This window comes from Camelus dromedarius, chromosome 4 (assembly GCF_036321535.1).
Source record: "Camelus dromedarius isolate mCamDro1 chromosome 4, mCamDro1.pat, whole genome shotgun sequence".
Classification (NCBI taxonomy): Eukaryota; Metazoa; Chordata; class Mammalia; order Artiodactyla; family Camelidae; genus Camelus; species Camelus dromedarius.
In genome coordinates this window covers 31,538,363-31,558,036 of record NC_087439.1, presented here as the reverse complement: position 1 = coordinate 31,558,036, position 19,674 = coordinate 31,538,363, and the positions used below count along the sequence as shown (strand labels likewise).

Below are 19,674 nucleotides of genomic sequence, written 5' to 3'. Positions count from 1 at the left end.
CAGATAGCTGCCGCAGGATGATAAATGCTTGTGTCCTGTCCCTCACAGGAAGATGACCCTCTAGCTGGGAGCTGAGGAGAGAGGTAGCCCTGTGTTCTCAGCTGCACCAGTGATGAACTGGATAGAAGGAGGGAGGGGATGAGCAGGTCTTGGTTCAAATACCACAGACTCTAACTTTTCTTACTGAGTTTTGAAAAATTTTCGTGAATAAACGTTTCTCCATTTGCTGAGTACCCTTAGAACCATTTCCATAGATTAAAGAATTTTTTAAAAACAATTTTCACCAGTTTTGCTGTGAGGTAGGTGCAGAGAACTCCTCATTGTCATGCTGCTGTAAATTCTTTTTTGATGATTCAAAGTTAGTAAGACTGTGGGCAGTGGAAAGCCAGAAAACTCAAATCCCAGGGCCCATATAATAATTCATTCTATCAGTATTGATTAAATATCAGCTAGGAAAATGGCTGAGAGCTAAAAACAGGTTGAGTTGACTGTAAAGGTAACTAAAACAGTTACCTTTACTGCAGTGGCAGACATACCATCACCCACACCCTTTATGGAATATCTACTGTAGGTGAGGTATAAGAATAGATGATAGAAAGCAAAAAACCTATTTTAGAAATTAGGAGATTTTCACAGAGAACAAAGAAGCCAAGTCAGCCTGTACTAAGTGCCCAGAGAATCAATGTTCCAGTTTTTCAGGGGCACAAGAAACTCCCCAGACTTGGAGTGGTCAGGGAGGATTTCCATGGAGGGAGAGTACACTGAGCCAGGCTTGGAGGAAGGTTAAGATTCAGCAGGGTGTGTGGACTGGGCACATTCCAAGGCAGAAGTCTGAAGTGGGACTGCATTTGGTATGTTTATGCAATAATGAGTAGACCTGCCTGCTTGCTGGAAGATCTGGTTAGAGAGATCAAGTTGGAGAAATGAGGTGGTGACCAGAAAAGCAGGGGAGAGAAGAGGGGCTTAGTTGTTGGGCCATGGAATTTGGACTCTGTGTTGTGGGCTGCTGAGAGCAATGATTGCTTTTTAGCATAGAGTGACTTGGGCAAAGACATTTGAGAAAAATAGTTTGTCTGTAGTATGTAGACAGAATGGAGTGTGTGTGTGTGTGTGTGTGTGTGTGTGTGTGTGTGTGTGTGTGTGTGTTTGTGTGTGTTTGTGCATGCACGCAGAGTCAGCAGCCTGGAGGCAAGGCTAGTTATTAGAGTGTTACAAACAAATGAAGCTCTGTATTAAGTGAAGGGGATAGGAATGGAACGGAAATCTCTGGTGGATGGTAAAACATAACCAAGCCCTCAATAAGGCCAACCAATTGTTACAACAATTTCCGTCAAAAAAATACTAGAATGTAAGGTGACATGGGCTGACTTAGCAATTTTGATGGATTTCTCCTGCAGTAACTATAATTAAATGGGGTCTCTTTATTTTTGAATTTGCATATATTTCTCTTCCTTCTTTTTATTACTTCAAATTCCTCCTCTCCACAGTTCACTTTTAATTTGATCTCAATCTCCAGTATGTATTTGCAGGAGGAAACCAAGGGTTGCAACAGCCAAGATTCTGTATGATTTCAAAGATGAGTTTCCTCCCTTGAAAACAGCTATCCGCGCAGAAATAGGAGGCACGTGGCCAATTCTTGCTTTTTAGCAGATCTAACATGACCTTCAAAACTCCTTAGGACATGCTGGTCTCCTACGGGGCTGCATCTTCCGTCAGACTCAGGCTGGCAGTCTCCCGCGGCTGCCTGGATGTATATGGCTGCCTGGATGTATATGGCTCGGGGTTCTGAAGCTCGAGTTGACAAAACAATACAAAAACATCGACGAAGAGCAAACCACAAAACCCCATGGCTTACCACAGTGGTCTGATGAGTTAAGTCGCGGAAGGAAGACTTGGCTCTTGCCCTTTTAAAATTCCAGTGCAGCAAACGCACACACGCGCGCACACACACACACTCACACACACCCGGGTCGGCTCTTCCCACTCCCTGCCACACTGCACCAGCGTCCCTTCCCAAGTCCTGATTCGTGAACCGTGCCACCTTTGTCTCATTTTAAACTGTGCAGACTATTTTAATCCTCCCACCCCCATCCCAGATTTTCCCCCTCCCGTCCTCCTCTGGAAAGCTCTGATGTAAGGCGCTTGCTGGGTGGAAGAGCGCTTCGCTCGATCCGCTCGGGTAGGCGAGATCCCAAAAAGCCCCCTTCGCCAGACCTCCGCCCTCCGGGGCCGCTGCCCGGGACCCCTCTGCGGCCGCGGGGGGAGCGCCTCGGTCCCTTTAAGGTGTCGCGCACTCAGAAGTGCGGGCAGGGAGCCCGGGTGCCGGCGCGGGTCCCGGAGCGGGTGGGGAAGTCCTGCCGCCCGCCCTTCTTCCCGCTTCCGACCCTCCGGGGGCCCGGCCGCCCTCCGCCCACCGCGCACGGGCGAGCCATGCGGCGGTGAACCATGTCCTCCTACGCCAAGAACGGGACGGCTGACGGGCCGCACTCTCCCACCTCGCAGGTACCGCCCCCGCCCCCCCCCCCCCCCCGCTGCCCGAGCGCGCCCCGCCTTCGGGCCCGGCGCGCCGGGCCCCCAGTCCTGGGAGTCCGCGGCCCGGCTCCCCCACCCTCCTCCGCGTTCGTTTCTCCTCCCGCTCCTCCTCTTCCTCCTCCTCCTCACCTCGTCCAGTCTGAGCTCCCGCTCCAGAGCCCGCAGCCTTCCCCAGCCCATGCCGGGGACTCGGACCCCGCACCCTGAGAGTCTTTGTTAATGGATGTGGTGGGTGCTCGTGGGCTGCTCTCCTCAGGCATCTTTTCAGCCGTCGAGGCTTGGAGTGGGTGGGTGGGTGTAGGGGCTGTATCTGGGGAGCGCTGAGGAGACTTGGGTGCGGGCTCTGGGGAACCTCGGGGAGCTGGTCCGGAAGCGGACTCTAGTCAGGGGTGGTCGTCCGACTCCACGCTACCGTCCTTACCGGCTTCTCTCTGGCCCCGTGTGTCGAGTCCAGGTGGCCCGAGGCACCACGACCCGGAGGAGCAGGTTGAAAAGATCCGATGGCAGCACTACTTCGACCAGCTTCATCCTTAGACAGGTAGGAGGCGGGCGCGGAGCAGGTTGGGCCGAAGGCCGAGCGCGCGGCGCAGGGTCGGGGAGCCGAGCGTCGTCCCCACGTGCGGCAGCGGCCGGTCGCGTCTCCGCGCACCTCTTTCCAGACCGCGCAGGCGGTCTTTCTTCCTCCGCCCCCCGCTCCCAAGTCTTCGGGTCCTGGAAAGTTGGTTTGTGCAGTGGACACAAGTAGGTGAGGTCCTGGTTTAGGTCGGGGACGTTGAATTTAAGACTGGAAGTATTTCTCTCTGCACCTTCGATGCGTGGGGAAAACGCCTTTAAGTCGTGTAACTTGAGTGACCAGAGCCAATGGGGCCGGACACCTGTATTGGATTCGGCTGAGAGTTAGGGGTCTCTTATGTTTTGCCCTGTTTGAATACTCTTACTTGTCTAGATTTTGAGAGAAATCTCCAAGTTGTGGTCAAAAGAAAGACACTTTGAACAGAAAGTTTGGTCTCACTTTGGGACCTATTCTTTGGTTCTCTTAGGGAGAGACAGCTGGATCTGGTTTAAATCGAAATAAGCTAAGGCCGGTACTCCCTTTCTGGGGTCCGGGTGGTACTAAACTTAAGTGTTTGTTTTCTTAGTGGTGGTTTTCATCTGCGTGGTTCTAGTACGCCGTTAATGCGCTAAAGATCGCCGGTTTTGCTGAATGCTGAGGTGCCTTTCACCTTGACACAGGAAATTGGTCCATTATTTTCTTACCGTCCATGTACTGCAAAGAAACCACTCCTACGTAGCTGCTGGGTACTAGAGAGATCATGCAAAAGGGAATCACCTTGATCTCTCTTTGGAACAGAAACTGTCGAGGTTTGTGAATTTGGGGTGACCTGGGATGACTTTGGTCATCGCACCAAGACGCTTTTATCGCAGGTCTCTGCTGAAGGCTCCTGGAGTGACCTTGGGAAGTTCTTTTCCCTTTAGGTCACTCAGAGCATTGTGTAATGTGTTTTAACCTATGATGGCAGCTACAGTGTTTCTTCAGTGATTATCCTCAATCTAAACAGATTATCCATGACAAATGGACATTAGACTCAAAATTGGACTCAGACCTCTCCCCAAAAGTCTATAAAGCGTATTTACATAATATTTATTATGCAGATATTTTCTGCAGAAACAGAAATTAGTGCTACTGTTCAATTTGGTGAATACTAAGCATGTACATTATTAAACTAAATACATTTTGGATTCTGAGTTCATTCTAAAAATGTATTCTATCCTTTTTGAAGTGCTAAGGTTATTTATGTATTTGATGAAGTAAACATATTCTTCATCTTCAAAAAATTGAGTTATTTGACTGAGATCTTGTTTATGTTTATTCTGTAGGTGCCTATTTTTGGTAGTATTTTATTATTGCAAATTCTTACAAATACTAGCTATATAGCAGTGTATTTCATGAGCTGTTTGACGAAAACTTTTGAGTTCATCTACACCATCACTTCATTAATGTTTTGTTCTTCCAAGCACAAACAAAGCAATCAATAGTCTAATATTTCTATTCTTTTCTCAGTTTAAATGATTAAGTGAGATGATGCATGTGTAAGTTCTTGTTAAGTGTGGTGCTATGTGTTGGCTTAAAAATGTAAAAAGGACTGCACACTGAATAATTTGGGAAATAATTTAAACTGATGCAGATTTTTAGAACATGTATTTCGTAAGTCTTTTTGGAACTAGGATTTGTTGGTTTAATAAGATGGTCTAATTTAAATTAAGAAGTGAGTTTTAATTATATTATATGCACAATCTTCCTAATTTTTCTGCACAAAAATAATACATAATTTTTTGTGAGCAGTTACAGTTCAGTAAGTGTACTATATATATGATCTTGTTTAAATGGCATAATACAGACTTCTATAATGGCTACAGTAAAATAACAGGAATTTTTATTTCTTTGACAAGAGATGAAAAATTATTCCAAATGGAATTTTAACAGATATGTTTTGAAATTAAATTGAACAGTTTTCATCCAAATGCTAACAAAATATTTTTTAAAAAGCACAACAGCTGTTTATGTTACTAGAGACTCATTTTTTGTAGAATGACCTGTGATTTACTGTTTTTGAATTCTTGATACATTTCACAATCTTGTGATGCCTTTGCTCATGAAGAAAATAGTGGGGATACCAATAAAAATAGTACTGCTCATTTCTTTGCCATATCATTTACAAAAATACTGAAGGAAAAGTTTCACCAAAAAAAAAGATATGTTGAATGTTGAATCAGATGGGTGGGGTAGTTCAGGGCTAGTGGTGAAAAACAGAGGACAGTTGGCAAACTCATCTAATAAAACAGTGTTTATTCTTTGAGCTGGTAAAAATTTTAGTGTCTATGTGTGTACATGCACGCATGTAAGTGTGTGCACACACATACCCATGCACATGTGTGAGTTGGCCTGAAAACGAACAGACTGATACAGAGAGCCTGCCTCTCCCCTGAGAACTGCTTGTAAAATCCCTGAGGCATCTTTGACCTTGTTTCCTGGTCTGCTAGATTGCTGCCCTCCACCATTTAGGAGTTATGGAGGTTTTGGAATTAATCCAGGGAGCAACTAAATGATTTCTTTGAGGAAAGGTGAAAAGATCAAGTATTTTGCCCTGAAAGGAGAGAGAGCTCGGAGTGACACAGTACACAGTAATGATCTTCAACATGTACACAAAGAAGGTGTTCTTTGGAAACATGGTGGACTGTTCTCAGTCTTCATTGAGGATAGAACTCAGGAACTGGTTACAATCAGAAAGGAATGATGCTTTACAGCAAGACATTTTTATAAGGGTGTTGATACCCTTCAAATGGCTTTCCAAGTAAGGCTGTAGAATTTTCTCCCAGGAGGTCACTTTTGACAGGCTATTTATGACTGGATTATATATTCATATTTAAAATTTTTAGGAAACACTTATTGAACATTTGCTATGTGCCAACCACTGCACTAGGTACCATGGAAGAGGAATGAAAAGATAAATGAGACATAGCTCCTGTACCCAAAGGATTTTATGATCTAGTTATGGAGATATAGATGTGCATAAATCATACAGTGAAACAGAGCAAAGATGGAGGGTATGTGCATTGCAGAATGCCCACGTGTGCCGAGTATTTGAAATACCATGGATGTCACTGCACATACAGCTTGTGTGGTGGAATGCTCTTGGTTACTCTTACTGGGGTTACTCCCAGTTTTCTCACCACTGAGGTTCAAAAGAAAATCTGATCAGAGTAGTATAAGTTTGTTGACCTTTCCTTGTTAAGTCGGCCCTTGGGAGGGCTGCAGAATCTTACAAGGCCTGGCTCCTGCCAGCTTCCAGCCTCATCTTAAGCCATGGTTTCTTGGCCTTGGACACAGATCTGAACATGCCACTGTGCCTCCTGCCACTGGCCCTTTGCACATGCTGAGTTCTCTGTGTGGAGGGCTCTTGCTCTCTTCTCTGCCTTGCAGACTTTTTAATCTTTCTTGAGACCTAAATTTAGTCTTCACTCCTTTTTCTAACTTCCCTGATAAGGTCAGTTCCTTAACCATGCACCTCATCCCAGAGCACATTGTGCTAGTTCTCAATCGCATCATTACAATTTATTTAACACTGACATTTAAGTATTAACTATTTAACATGTAATTATATTTTTTTGTTAATGTCTGTCTCTCCATCCAAATAATAAGTTCCACTAGGGAAAGGATATGTCTGCATTTGGTCTCCCTTTTGTCCTCAGCATTTAGCATGGTAGATGTTCTATAAATATTCGTTTGAATGAATGAGGAGCAGATGGGTGGAGGACCAGCTTGATACATTTTAGGCATGAGGTTTTGCTCCAATATTATGCTCTTTGTTTAATGGGAAGAAAGTGCCTCCTAACAAACCTCCCCAAAATTTAGTGAATTAAAGTAACAACAGTTTTTTTTTTTTTTTTCTGTGTACTGACCAGACACAGTTCTTTGTGTGATGTTATCTGGGTACTGGGATGGCTTAAAGGTCTAAAATAGCCTCACACATGTGGTTGGCAGTTGGTGCTGGCTGGTGGGTGAGAACTCCAGTAGGGTTTTTGGCAGGGGGCTTACGTTTCCTCCACCTGGGCCTCTCGGCATGGTTGCTTGAGCTTCCTCACAACATGGTGGCTAGGTTCCAAGCAGGAGCATCCCAGGAGGTAAAGGCTAAAGCTACTGATTTAATAAGACCTGGTGTCAAAAACTACATGACGTCACTTCTGTTGCAGTTTCTCATTTAAAACAGAATCAAAGGGACAGCCCAGTTTCAAAGGGTGGGGAAATAGACTCTTTTGATGGATGCAACAAGGTCACCTTACAAAAGAGCATGTAGAATGGAAGATGTTGTTGCAGCCATCTTTGGAACCAGCTCCCTTAGAGCAAGGTTCCTCATTTTTTTAAGGTATGCTAATCACAAGATCATTACAATAATTCAGTGAACCCACACTATATTTAGAGATCTAAAACACATTCAGATACTAAGTTGATACTATAATAAAACAAGTTGGTAAAAATATTCTTCAGGTTCTAATTTGAGCACTGGTTATAGACACATTTCTCTGATGAAATGCAGATTCATCAACAGAAGGTATATGCCTTGTGCATAGCTCTAAGAATAATCATTCACTTAGAGTCATGCATATATGCAAAATTTACCCATAAGCTTAGAATCACAGAATTTTAGAACAGGAAGAGTTTGTGGAGGGAAAGTACTTTAATTCCCTATTTTCAGATGAATGAAACACAGACCCAAGGACAGAGAGGCCTTACCAACGTCACACCAATACAGAGTGTAGAACTGGAACAGGAGACCCCAACTCAGATTCTACAGTTTTTCCACCACCACACACTTCATCCCTGAATAATCCCGATGGGCACACAGACATACAGAGATATGGACACAAAAGGACATGTGGAATTTATTCCTCTTAAATGCTAGAAATATTCCTTATTTATATGGTTACTGTGAAGAGCAAAGCCACCGCTGGAGAATCTGGAGACTATTTGTTTCCCAGTTTTATCTTGGGATGGAATTTTTGTTTGCATGTTTCATGATTCATGGAGGTTTGTTTGTTTACTTACTAATGTACTAGTGATTGTGTTGAACAGTCTAACTGGTAAACAGAACTGCTTGAATTTTTATAGTTGAGGGACTTGAATGGAGAGCCTCGATTACACAGGTGATGGGAGAGCTTAGAAGCTCAACCTAGAGGTCAGCAACAGCAGGAAGCCGCCATCGCCCTAGGCTAGAAGGACAAGGGGAGGACAGTGCTGCTGGAGTCCAGCGACCAGAATCACCAGGAAGATGCTGGAACCACTGGGAAACTGTTTGTAGAAGCAAGGGACATGGAGGAGATGCAGCCTCTGCTCAAGAAGCCAATTGGGGTGGAGAGAATGAGGAGAAAAACTCTGGCTTCTTCCTTCCTCCGGCTCCCCACCCCCACCCCTACCCAGTCTCTGCTGGCTGAGCTGGACGCCTGCTGACACGGGAGCCTGGGAAATGGCCTGCAGGCCTTGGCCCCTGAGACAGAAAGTAGAGCAGAGAAAGGAGAAGATGGATCTGAGGAAAACAGGCCAGGACTGGCACAACCATTTTTATATTTTAGCTGCATTGAAGATAATAATGGATCCTTTTCATCAGCAAAACTGGAAGTTTTTACCTGCTAAGTAGAACGTCCTTGCTAACTGGTAAAATCCAGTTACAGTGAACTTTAAGGAAAAGTTTACACCTATTTCCCTTGTGAATTTTATCCGGAATGCATCTTCCCAAATCGAGATCTGCTAGAGCAGAAAAGAACTCTGCCTCTTGTGGCAAACTGTGTTTCTTGCTCTCGGGCTTGAATAAATGGAATTGAATTTATGAAGCTTCCGACTGAGAGTCTAATTACTGGGCAGCTAACCAGTTAACCAGTCAGTTTTGCTTTTCGTTGAGTTTCTGTTCTTGGCCCACAGAGTTCCCTAAATCTCATTGGTATAGGATAAAGCACTATTTATCCTTCAGTTTAGGTTGATAAGATTTTATTGAAGCTTACATAGATTCTGATTCCAATTTTAATCCTCTTAGAAACTTATAGGACACTGCATGGAAACTTAAGCTGCAAATGACCTTGATGATGCTGTGGCCCTCTCCCTTTAATTACTCCACATGCTGCTCCAGACAGTGTCGTCCCTGAGTAGAGACTGTTTCTCCATCACGGGAAAAAGCAAGGGCCGAGCTAAAGAGAATGGGGTGTCATCAAACTGTGTGGCATAGCTAGTTGCAGAAACCAGTCCCTTCACTCCTGGAGAGTCTGCTAACTCAGTGGGGTCAGCTGGGCCCAGCAAATCTCGTTCTGACCCATCTCTTCTGGCTGAGGTTGTGGCATCGCCCAAGCTCATCATTGTCCCCTGAGTTTGACTCTTTCTCAGTCTCAGACTCAGAAGAAAGCAGTAGCCTTAAAGCAGGCTGAGTGTCCTTACTTCTCGCTTGGATTCACTGAAGACCCCAGGAAATATCCACAGATTGTGGGGAGCGGGGCGTGCAGGCCTCATGCCATATTTGGCCTCTGCAACACTTTGGAGAGGGGTGCCTTCTAGAATAGGGCTACTCCGTCTGCTTGCTCCCAGCAGGAGTGTGTATGTGAGACACATCGATCTTCTGAGCCCGTGCCCTGTGTAGACAGAGCCCCAGACGCTGTTCACTTCCTTTGAGCCCAGGCTGTTGCACCAGTATTCCCCTATGTGGGGTGGAGAGCACCTCCTTGACTGCCCCCAGTCACGCAGCCTCTTGGTATATTATCTCTCCAGATGAGAATCCATCAAATTGATAATTCTCAGAGGAGGTAGGCTATTATCCCCAAAGAACCCCCATAAAACCACATTCTGATTGAAGCAACTGATTGGGTCCCACCTTCACACAGTTACATGCCCTCGTCCTTCCTGAGCCAGGAAAACGTGGAGATAGAGAATATAGCACCCTTCCTTCCAGAACAGTGTAAGTGATGAACCTGACTATAGAGCAACACGTCAGAAGTTTTACACCGATTTAACCATGTGAGCTGGGGTAGGGAGATGCGGTAGCACTAGAACTAGATGCCTGAATTAATGAAGAGGCTATATTACAGATTCAATTTTAAGGGAATAGTTTTATTGCTTTCAAGTAATGGTAATGAGTAGCTGTGTGCTCCAGCAGCCTGCGTTCAGAAATGAAGACGGCTGATGAATTACCCACACCTGGCTTAAATCTAGACAGAGCTTTGAAATTCCTTGACGATGGTTCTTATTTTAACTAGAAGAATATGCCCCTCTGTACACTTTCCTATATCCTTTCTTATTATACACATAAACAGAGCCGAGATAATTACTTGACTCTGAAGGGATGGCATTCAGCATTGTATTTTATGTACTGACAGTGTGAGTTAGGGGCTGTGAAACATGAGAGACGTCTACTGAATCTTTCTGATCATTTCACTGTAATCTTTGGATGAGAAACTGTGCCTATTTTATTTCTCATTTTATGTTCTTTTCTTTTGGTGGAGGTATCTTTCTCCGGGGTTGCAATTTAAATGCTGGAGCATAAAATTAAAAAAAAATAAAAGGAGGGAAGAGGGTATAGCTCAGTGGTACAGTGCATGCTTAACATGCATGAGGTCCTGAGTTCAATCCCTAGTACCTCTGTTAAAAATAAATAAACAAATTTTTAAAAAATGCTGGAGCAGTAGTCTTTGTTTTGAGAGAAAATATTTTATAAACAAACTTGAAAAGGATCTGCATTTTTTCTCAGGTTGTCAGAATCACAAACAACGGTAAACTTTTGTAGTGTTCACTGTGTCTGAATTTATATTATTTTTTAACTCCTTAGGAAAAAAATTGTTTTCTGCAATTTCTTTTTTAAGGGAAGGAAGACCAGCAGTAATGGAAATGCATAGTAACTCGTGTAGATCAATTTATCGTACTCTCCCACTTCCTTCTTCAAAGGCCCAGTACTAGGGTTAACAACTCAAAGGTTATGTTTCCAAATCAAACAGGTGGGTAAAATCTTCACTTGTTAAGGTTGGGCTGTTTTATAGTCATGGCTTTCTCATTTGGCCTCGTTGTGTGTGTGTGTGTGTGTGTGGAGCAGGGAGGAGGGAGTCATTCTTTCAGGAATTCAGAGGCTGTATTCTGTTATCAGTATAATCTAATTTTAGAACATTTTCATCACCCCAGAAAGAGACCTTGTACCCATTAACTGTCATTCCCCATCCTCCATCCCACCCCCAGCCCTAGGCAACCACTAACCTACTGTCTTTGTCTATAGATTGGCCTATTCTGGACATTTCATTCCAGATTACATTCATGGAACTGGAATCATACAATAATATGTGATCTTTTGTGACTGGTTTCATATTTTTTCTTTAACATATTCCCTGCACCAGCCTGAAGGTTTCCAATTGTTGCTCCTGGTCTAAATGTGTAAACTTGGGCCTGGGCATGGAAAGGGACTTGCCTTTTCTTAAGCCTAGTCTTGGACAGCATTGCAAGCTGTGGTTGAATGGGATGGACCATATTTGTCTTCACTTTGGAGCTGCACCCTCAGGTCATAAAGCTGAATTTTGCGGGGAGGGGCATAACTGTTTGCCCTGCATGGAAATTAAATCCCTGACCTTGGCCTCCTTGTCATCAGGATTGAATAAAACTGAGTGACTCTCATCTATAGAAGGGATGTATGTACTAGGATGAGAGCGACAGGATTAAGGAGAAGTGAGCAATATAAGTGGTCCTTGCCATCATTTTCAATAATTTTTAGTAATAGTTTTTAGTAATAGAAATGTCTTGGATACTTACCATTCAAAATACTTCTTTTATTTTATCTAGATGTTCATAATAACTCAGCTTTGATAATTATATTTCTTCCTTGGGAGATACAGTTAAGGAGAAGGCAGAGTGCTCGAGTCCCAAACTAAGTACAATATTATGGGAATTATTGGGTTTATAAAACTGTACTTTCTGTGTGGCAGGTGCTGCTCAATTATATTTGTGCACTTCCCTGGGGGACAAAAGTCAATTATCAACACAGTCGTGTGGAAGAGAAATAGGTCAGCTGCAAACATTCTCTGCTAATTTCAGAAAGCTTGAGGGGTGATTTAGTTTGGGGGATTTTTCTTTTATTCTTTTGGTCTCAGTGTTGTAGGGAGACCTTCTGATAGCGAGGGCTCAGTTTCTCATTTGGTTGTCTTATTCAGTTACTTTACTATAAAATATTTCTCTTGATCATGTAAAATGAAAATTAAACCAAATAATATCTTTTTAAAAACTATGTCAAGTCTACATTGTAAGAGTAATGTGTACTCTGGGTATTATTACTATTAATGTTACTATTTCTGCTACATTAGTAAAGATGCTCAGGGTTTAAATTTACCTGGTAAATTGCACATTTCATATTTCCAAGTATTTTGTTTAATATTTCTACAGAGGAAGAGTAAAAAGTGTTCATTGTTAAAAACAAAAAAGGACATTGGTGTTTTTAAAAAAAATTTTTTTTATTGTAGAAAAGTATACATAACATAAACTTTACTATTTTAACCATTTTTAAATGCATAATTCAGTGACATTAAATACATTCACTGGTGTCTTTTTTATTGAAGTATAGTCAGTTTACAAGATTGTGTCAATTTCTGGTATACAGCATAATAGTTCAGTCTTTTATATACATACATATATTCATTTTCATATTCTTTTTGATTATAGGTTACTATAAGATACTGAATATAGTTCCCTGTGCTGTACAGTATAAACTTGCTTATCTGTTTTATATATAGTGGTTAGTATCTGCAAATCTCAAACCCCTAGTTTATCCCTTCCCACCCCCTTCCCCCTTGGTAACCATAAGTTTGTTTTCTATGTCTGTGAGTCTGTTTCTGTTTCGTAAATAAGTTCATTTGTCTTTTTTTAAGATTCCATGTATAAGTGATATCATATTTTTCTTTCTCTTTCTGGCTTTACTTAGAATGACCATATTCAGGTCCATCCATGTTGCTACAAATGGCACTGTTTTATTCTTTTTAATGGCTGAGTAGTACTCCATCCTATAAATATACCACAGTTTCTTTATCCAGTCATCCACTTGTGTCATTTTTAAAATGAGTGTGGCAAGTTATTTAAAAAATGCAGACCAGGCAAAACTTAAATATATCCTTCTTAGAAATGCGCTAAAAACATCCACCATTATCCAGGCCTCCAAACACAACTGTGGCCTTGTTTAAAGCAACAACAGCAACAGGAAACAGACCCTGGGTTGTGTAACCAGCCGTGTGAACCAGGACATGCTGTCGAAACTCAGCAGACCCCCAGGCTGGGCGTGGGAAGTTGGGGCCGGACGAGGATGGGGCCCTGCCCCAGAAGACCTGTTTTCTTCCTCCACTGTCTGAGAGCCCAACAGTTTCCAGGTGATTTGGGTTAATGAGCAGCCTATTTTAAAACCATGAACATTCCCAGGAGTCTTAAGGGACCTAGTCATTCATACGTGATGGTGGTTTCACTTACTGCTTGCAGATAAACTCATCACCTCTTACCCACACGCACCCACCTCGACAGAGCACATGTGCTCCCAAGAGAGACCCCAGTCTCCCCGTGTCTGTTTGTCCTTTCACACCTGTGTCCCCCCTTATTTTCCCGCCTCTCCCCTGCTGCAGGTGCCCATACCCAGACGTGGACTCACCCCCTGTTTTCTCCCCCACCCCCTTTTCTGTTCCTTCTCCTTGAAGGTCTTACCCTTTCCACTTGATGATGATCCTTCCATCTGTCAAACACCTCCAGAATCCTCTCCTCCATGAAGCTCTGTGATATGTCTCCTTGTCCGGCACTCCCTGACATTCTGTTTTGACTGTTAACCTATTCAATTCTCCTTCGTGTAACCTGGAGGTTCCCGGGCCCCACAGCCTGTGGATCTATCTGGACATTGTCACTGACGTACCACATGGGACAAGAGGAAGGAGGAGCAGCTCGGATAGGAGGTTGTAGAGACATTAATAATTTCCATTTTGCTTGTTTACCTTTCCTACCTGTAGACACAGGACCACAACACCTCGCTTCTTTATAGCTTGCTCATTATTTCTGAGTCCAGGGGGTTCTCACTGCCCTCTTATTGACATCTGCTGCCACCAGCCTTTGAAGGAGTGCCTTCATCTGTGAGGACACTGCTTCCTTCTAAGTAAGATGCTGCATCTCAGGCAAAATCTTGAAGATAGCAAACAGCACTATACTCTTTAGCCTCTCTGGACAGGCTGTGTTACAGACTTCCTCAACTCTCGGTCACATTCTGAATCCTGGGCCCTTGAGTGGCACTTCCTGTGCCCAGCATCTCACAGTCCCTTGTAAAGCCAGCTTCTGTGCTTTTGGCCTGCATCTCTGTCAGGTTGCACTGGGAAACACACATCATTCTGCCTCTGCCCCAGAACTGTGCACACAACTTGCTTCTAGCAGCGACTCTCCCATCCGTGCAGGCATGTTGACCTGCACAAACCAAGGTAGACACAGACAAATTTTGAATCCCCTATTAGTCTTATCTGTAATACACTCATGATAATTTATGTATTTTTCTCTATTTTTGTTTTATTAATTTGAATAGGGGCATGGGATAGAAAAAATAAGAGGAATGAAAAAGGTAATATTGGGGCCTGAAGCACTTTGGAAGTTAGTGCAGGCCTTGGTGGGGTGTCAGAACAGAGATCTCGGTACAGAAGGAAGGCACTGGGTGCCTGGAGAGAAAAAACAGTGGCTGGGGTGGAAGATGGTTTCAGAAAGGGAAGTGAACAAGGATCACACTTGGTCTGTTTCAAACTTTGTTCTGGAACTGCATCTGCTAGGAATCTTTGAGTTGTAAATAAACAGAAACTCAACATAAATTGGCTAAGGCAAAATACAGAATTATTGGCTTATGCCAGTGAAAACTCTAGGGGTAGGTCTGGCTGGCTTCAGGTATGGTTTGTTCCAGAAGTTAATGACTTCATCAGGGCTTCTGCTTCCTTTCTCTGTAGTTCTGTCAACACTGCAGGTTCTTCTGTGCTCAGTTCTGTGTGCGGGCTGTGGCCTCAGTTTGACATCTGTCATGGTGGTGGCAGTGGTTCAGGGTCTCCCATTCACCCATGCCCTGTTTAGAGGAAGAGCTGGCCTCTCTTATGGTAGCTCCAGCAGAAAGGAAAAGGAGGTTTTGTTTGTTTGTTTTCAGAAGTACCACCGTCCCTCTGAAACAACACAACACAACACACACACACACATTTCTTGAATTTTATTGGCTTGAAATGGTTCATGAACTATGGCCAGGGGACTGCCTGAAGCCAGTGGTTGGCCACACCTAAAGATGAGGTTTGGGTCAGCCCCACTATGGCTAGGAATGGGGAAGACCAGTTACCTAAGGGAATTTGAGAGCTAGTGGTAGATGGAGGGGAAAATGAATGTGGCAGAAGCAATGAGTCAGATGTTTACTCAAGGAAGGAGCCTCAGGAAAGATGGTGGGAATGTCTTCCTTCTTGTTCTACCACATGTTTCATCCACTTCATGGGTTATTAAGAATTTTTAAAAAATTGTGCTAAATATACATAACAAAATTTACCTTTGTAACCACTTTTCAGCATACAGTGCATTTTACATTTCAGTGATGTTAAATCCATTCACATTGTGTTGCTATCATCACCACCATCATTATCATTTCGTAGGAAGTCGAAGGTTCTGTTGTAACACTGTTTCTTAATGAGAATATATGTACTGAATTTCAAATAACTGACTAAACAATGGATTTATGGTACACCACCCAGATACTAATATCTACCTGAATTAGTATTTCTCAAGGCCTCTGTTCTCCTGTCAGCAAAATGGGGGTTTGAGTAGGGTGGACTAGGTCACTCTGAGGTTCCTTCATGCTCTTGTGTTATGGATGTATGTGGTCAATTCATACATCTTGGTAGAAAACACTGTATTCTATAGTTTTTGCTCAAGTCTATGATGCTTAACTGCTGAGATGGACTCATAAAACACAGGGTCATTCAATATCAAATATTATTGGAAGGATTAGATGAAGACATTCTTTTTAGAATATAGCAAAGAGATGATGTAGAAAGCTTTACAAGAGAAGAGATAATTTTGGTCGGAGCTGGAATTTATAACTCTTTCAGGCATAGGCATACAGCCTGAAAGGACAGACAAAGAATAGAGTGAGTTGTCAAGAATGAAGTATTTGTGAAATGCGAGATGGTTCTCGGATGTGCATCCTGGAGGCTATTAAGAGGAAGTCGGTCAAGGAGTAGTGTAGCTCCGCCGTTATCGTTACAGTCACCAGGAAGAGCAGGTAGCTAATGGGGCTTTAAATCTATAATAAAGAATGACAAAAGTTACCATATCGAAACTTTGCTGAAGGTGAGTGGAACCGCAAGATCGATTCTTATTTGAAAACACTGCATTAGGCGCTTTCAATGCTGACTTTCCTATTTAACCCTAGTTTCTCAGGGGCATGATACTTAGCATTTGCAGCCCAGCATGGCTCCCCGTATTCCAATAAACGAGTCAGGAATTTCTGTTTTTAAGTGGCATTAACTATTTAATAAGTAGGCTCTGGTGATAGTTTTATAGAACTTCATGTGTTCATGTTGCCTGGTTACACTGGTGGACTTGATTACTTTCCTTTTCATCCCTCTTCCAGTCAGTAGCACATGCTCCTTATTTCTTATTTAAAAAATATATTTCTATCCTGGCTTGTTCTGAAAATGACTTAAGTTAGCTTGTGTAATATCGCAAGTTGAAGGAAATGAACTAAGGAGTTCATAAGGCTAAGACGGCGTGCTGAGTACACACAATGTGTGCTGGTGAAATCCGAGTCACTTGCTAGTTGGGGGCCTCCAGTTTGACCCTGAACTTCCTAGGACTGACCCAGAAAGGACAGCAAGGTTACTTAACAGGATTTATGATGTCCAAGGGTAAATGAAACTTGTTGTTTAGACGAAGCACAAATACTTCCCACTCTGAGACTAGAGAGAAATTTCTCTTGTGTTCTCTTTGAAACTGTGTAAAACAGTAAATTAAACACTGATGTGACACTTTATCATGATTCTGGATTTTTTTTTTAATAACATTCTTCAGTATATAGATAATGTCCCTCACTGTGCTGGAGTACGGTTCAATAAAAGCAATTATGTAGGAGCCATTGCTGTATCATCCACGGATGTCTGTGATTCTCAACCTTGGCTGCATATTAGAATCACCAGGGAAGTATCTAAAAATACCCACACCAACCCACACTCCAGCCTCATTAGATCAGAATTTTTGAGGGTGGGACTCAGGCATCAGTATTTTTCAGGTCTCCCCAGATGATGGATGTGGTTCTCTGGTCTCAGGTAATCCAGGATATGATTTTAAAGAAGCTGTTTTCAAGGTGTATTAGTCAGGATAGGTTAGGTAATGCTGCAGTAATAAAACTTCCCCCAAACAACAACATCTATAGCAACAAGGGCTTACTCTGCACTCACACTCCATGTATCTTCTGGGTTAGCTGAGGGTTTGCTCACTGTTTTCTCACTCCAGTTGATCAGCCACTATCTGGAACATTTCTTTTTGCTGCAGAAGAGGAAATGAGACACATGGTGGATTGTACATTGGCTGTTGAAGCTTTGCCTGGGTGTACGCTAAGCTGCTGTAACACTGAAGACAAAAGATGTAATGTAGATTTCTCTGTCACTTAACAGTCCAGAGGTCAGTGGGCAGTTCAGAATGGGTGGCTGGCTCTATTCTAAGAGATCGGTGGTCCGAGGACCCAGGCTGGTGGGTCGGCTCTGCCATTCTCAACATGTAGATTCTGTCTTTGGGTCCAGTGTAGCTGCTACAGTTTGTCACCATTTCCTAGGCAGCTCAAACAGGAAAGAAGGGGATGAGTAGCTTCATTTTTAAGGGAATGACCCAGAAGTTAAACTTATTTCTTCTGCTCACAACCCATTGGCCTGAACCTTGCCTAGAGGCTACATCTAGCTTCAAAGGAGGCTGAAAAATATGATCTCCAGCTGAGTAGCCATGTGAGGGCTAAAAATTGCAACAGCTCTATATCTGGAAGGATAGAGAGGAAGGATATTGGGGCCAGTTAGGGAGACTCTGCCTTATCACAGTAGTGGTTTTTCAAATTTGGTTTTTACCATAAATACCCTTTCTCCAAGTGAAACTGCAGATGTCATTCTTGGCAGTCAACATATTTAGAGATGCTTTGATTGATGGAGGGTTGCTATATCTGGACTACTTTCCCGTTATACTCCTCATGTTCTCTGCAGCAATTCTAGAAGCACCTAAGAGGATCCATAAAAATCACTGACGTAGATGAACCGAAGCATGTGCTATAGACCATCCTTCCCAAATATTCTTCAAAGAAGAATGCTGGAGTGATTCAGAAATGACAGACCTGCATAATTCTTCCAGTCAGTTCTGTCTCAGAAGCCCTCACAAATCCACCTACTTTGTTGCATCTCACCTGCCACCACTCTAGTTCCACCTTCACCTCTTCCCGGGTTTATTGAACCTCCCCGCTTCCACTCATCGCCAGATCCATTCTCCACACAACTTCTGGAGTTAACATTTAAAAAAGGAAATCAGATCATGCCATTCCCATTGTGAACCCTCCAGTGGATTTCAATTGTTAAAATATAATCTGAATTCTAACTGTGGTATGCAAGGCTCTGTAATGATCTCACTCCTGAGATCATTATTTCATCTTCACCACTCCTGCTTGCTGCTCTGTCCCTCCCGCCTCTTCTGCCCGTCCCTGGCCTGCTTTGTGTACTCGGAAAAAGCCAAGATGAATCCTGTCTCTGGGCCTTTGCCCTTCTGCTGTCTTGTCCTCGAGCTCTTTCTCCAGCTCTTTCTATGACTAGCTTCCTCCCCTTCTTCTCGGCTCAGCCCGAACAGCACCTTCTTAGACAGACCCCATCCAGATGCCCATCTGAGGCCGACCCCCACCCCTCCTTCCACTCTGACTTGCTGCCCTATCCCTTTACTTTCAGAAATCACCTTATTTATGCAGTTTTCTTTATCCTTTTTTGTTCCTATCACTCCTCACTGGAATGTGAGCTTCAGAAATGCAGGAACTGGCATGTCCTTGTCACCCGCCTGTTCCCCTGAACAGGACAGGATCAAGCACATAATAAGTGTTAACACATATTGATTGGTAAGTGAATTAGAATGACAGTGACTTTGAGATTGGGTAAGGATCTGGGTAGGACCTAGTCTTCATTGTCAGTTAAGAGAGAAATTGTGCTGAGGATGGATTTGATGCTTTCTTTTTCAGAATTGAGGTCTCTAAGAAGAACATGTTCCTGAAAAGAAGGCGTAGAGGTGGTCCACGGGCCGAGGGTCTTCTTAGAGAGTAGTTTGGAATCTACTCAAGCACACGCCAGTGGATGTTTATGGATGCACAGTTCCAAGCCCAAAGACATAGTCGCAGTGTTTTTGGCTAGGAAAAGTTAAAGCAGTTGTGGTCACATGCTACCTCGGCCCCTACCAGGGCGCACCTAGCTTTGAGCAATTCCCTTCCTAATCTGCTTTCCCAAAAGATCTCATGACAGAGTGTGTAAACACTGAATTGTGTGGCTTGGTGTCAGGGATGTTAGCTGCAGTTTGGTGACATGCAG

At 43.3% G+C, this 19,674-nt stretch overlaps 1 protein-coding gene across 3 annotated transcripts in view; it reads left to right on the top strand.

Moving 5' to 3' along the window:
• Nucleotides 1-2,076: 2,076 nt before the first annotated feature.
• CACNB4 (calcium voltage-gated channel auxiliary subunit beta 4) overlaps nt 2,077-19,674 on the top strand; it is a 221,513-nt gene continuing 203,915 nt past the window's right edge. For 2 of the 3 annotated variants that reach the window (XM_031451401.2, XM_031451398.2), the window contains exons 1-2: nt 2,077-2,502; nt 2,987-3,070. In XM_031451401.2, coding sequence (XP_031307261.1) covers nt 2,446-2,502; nt 2,987-3,070 — 141 coding nt within the window. In that variant the 5' untranslated portion in view covers nt 2,077-2,445. Of the gene's footprint in view, nt 2,503-2,607; nt 2,761-2,986; nt 3,071-19,674 lie in introns of those variants that run through there. The other variant, XM_010985625.3, reaches the window with a different exon arrangement.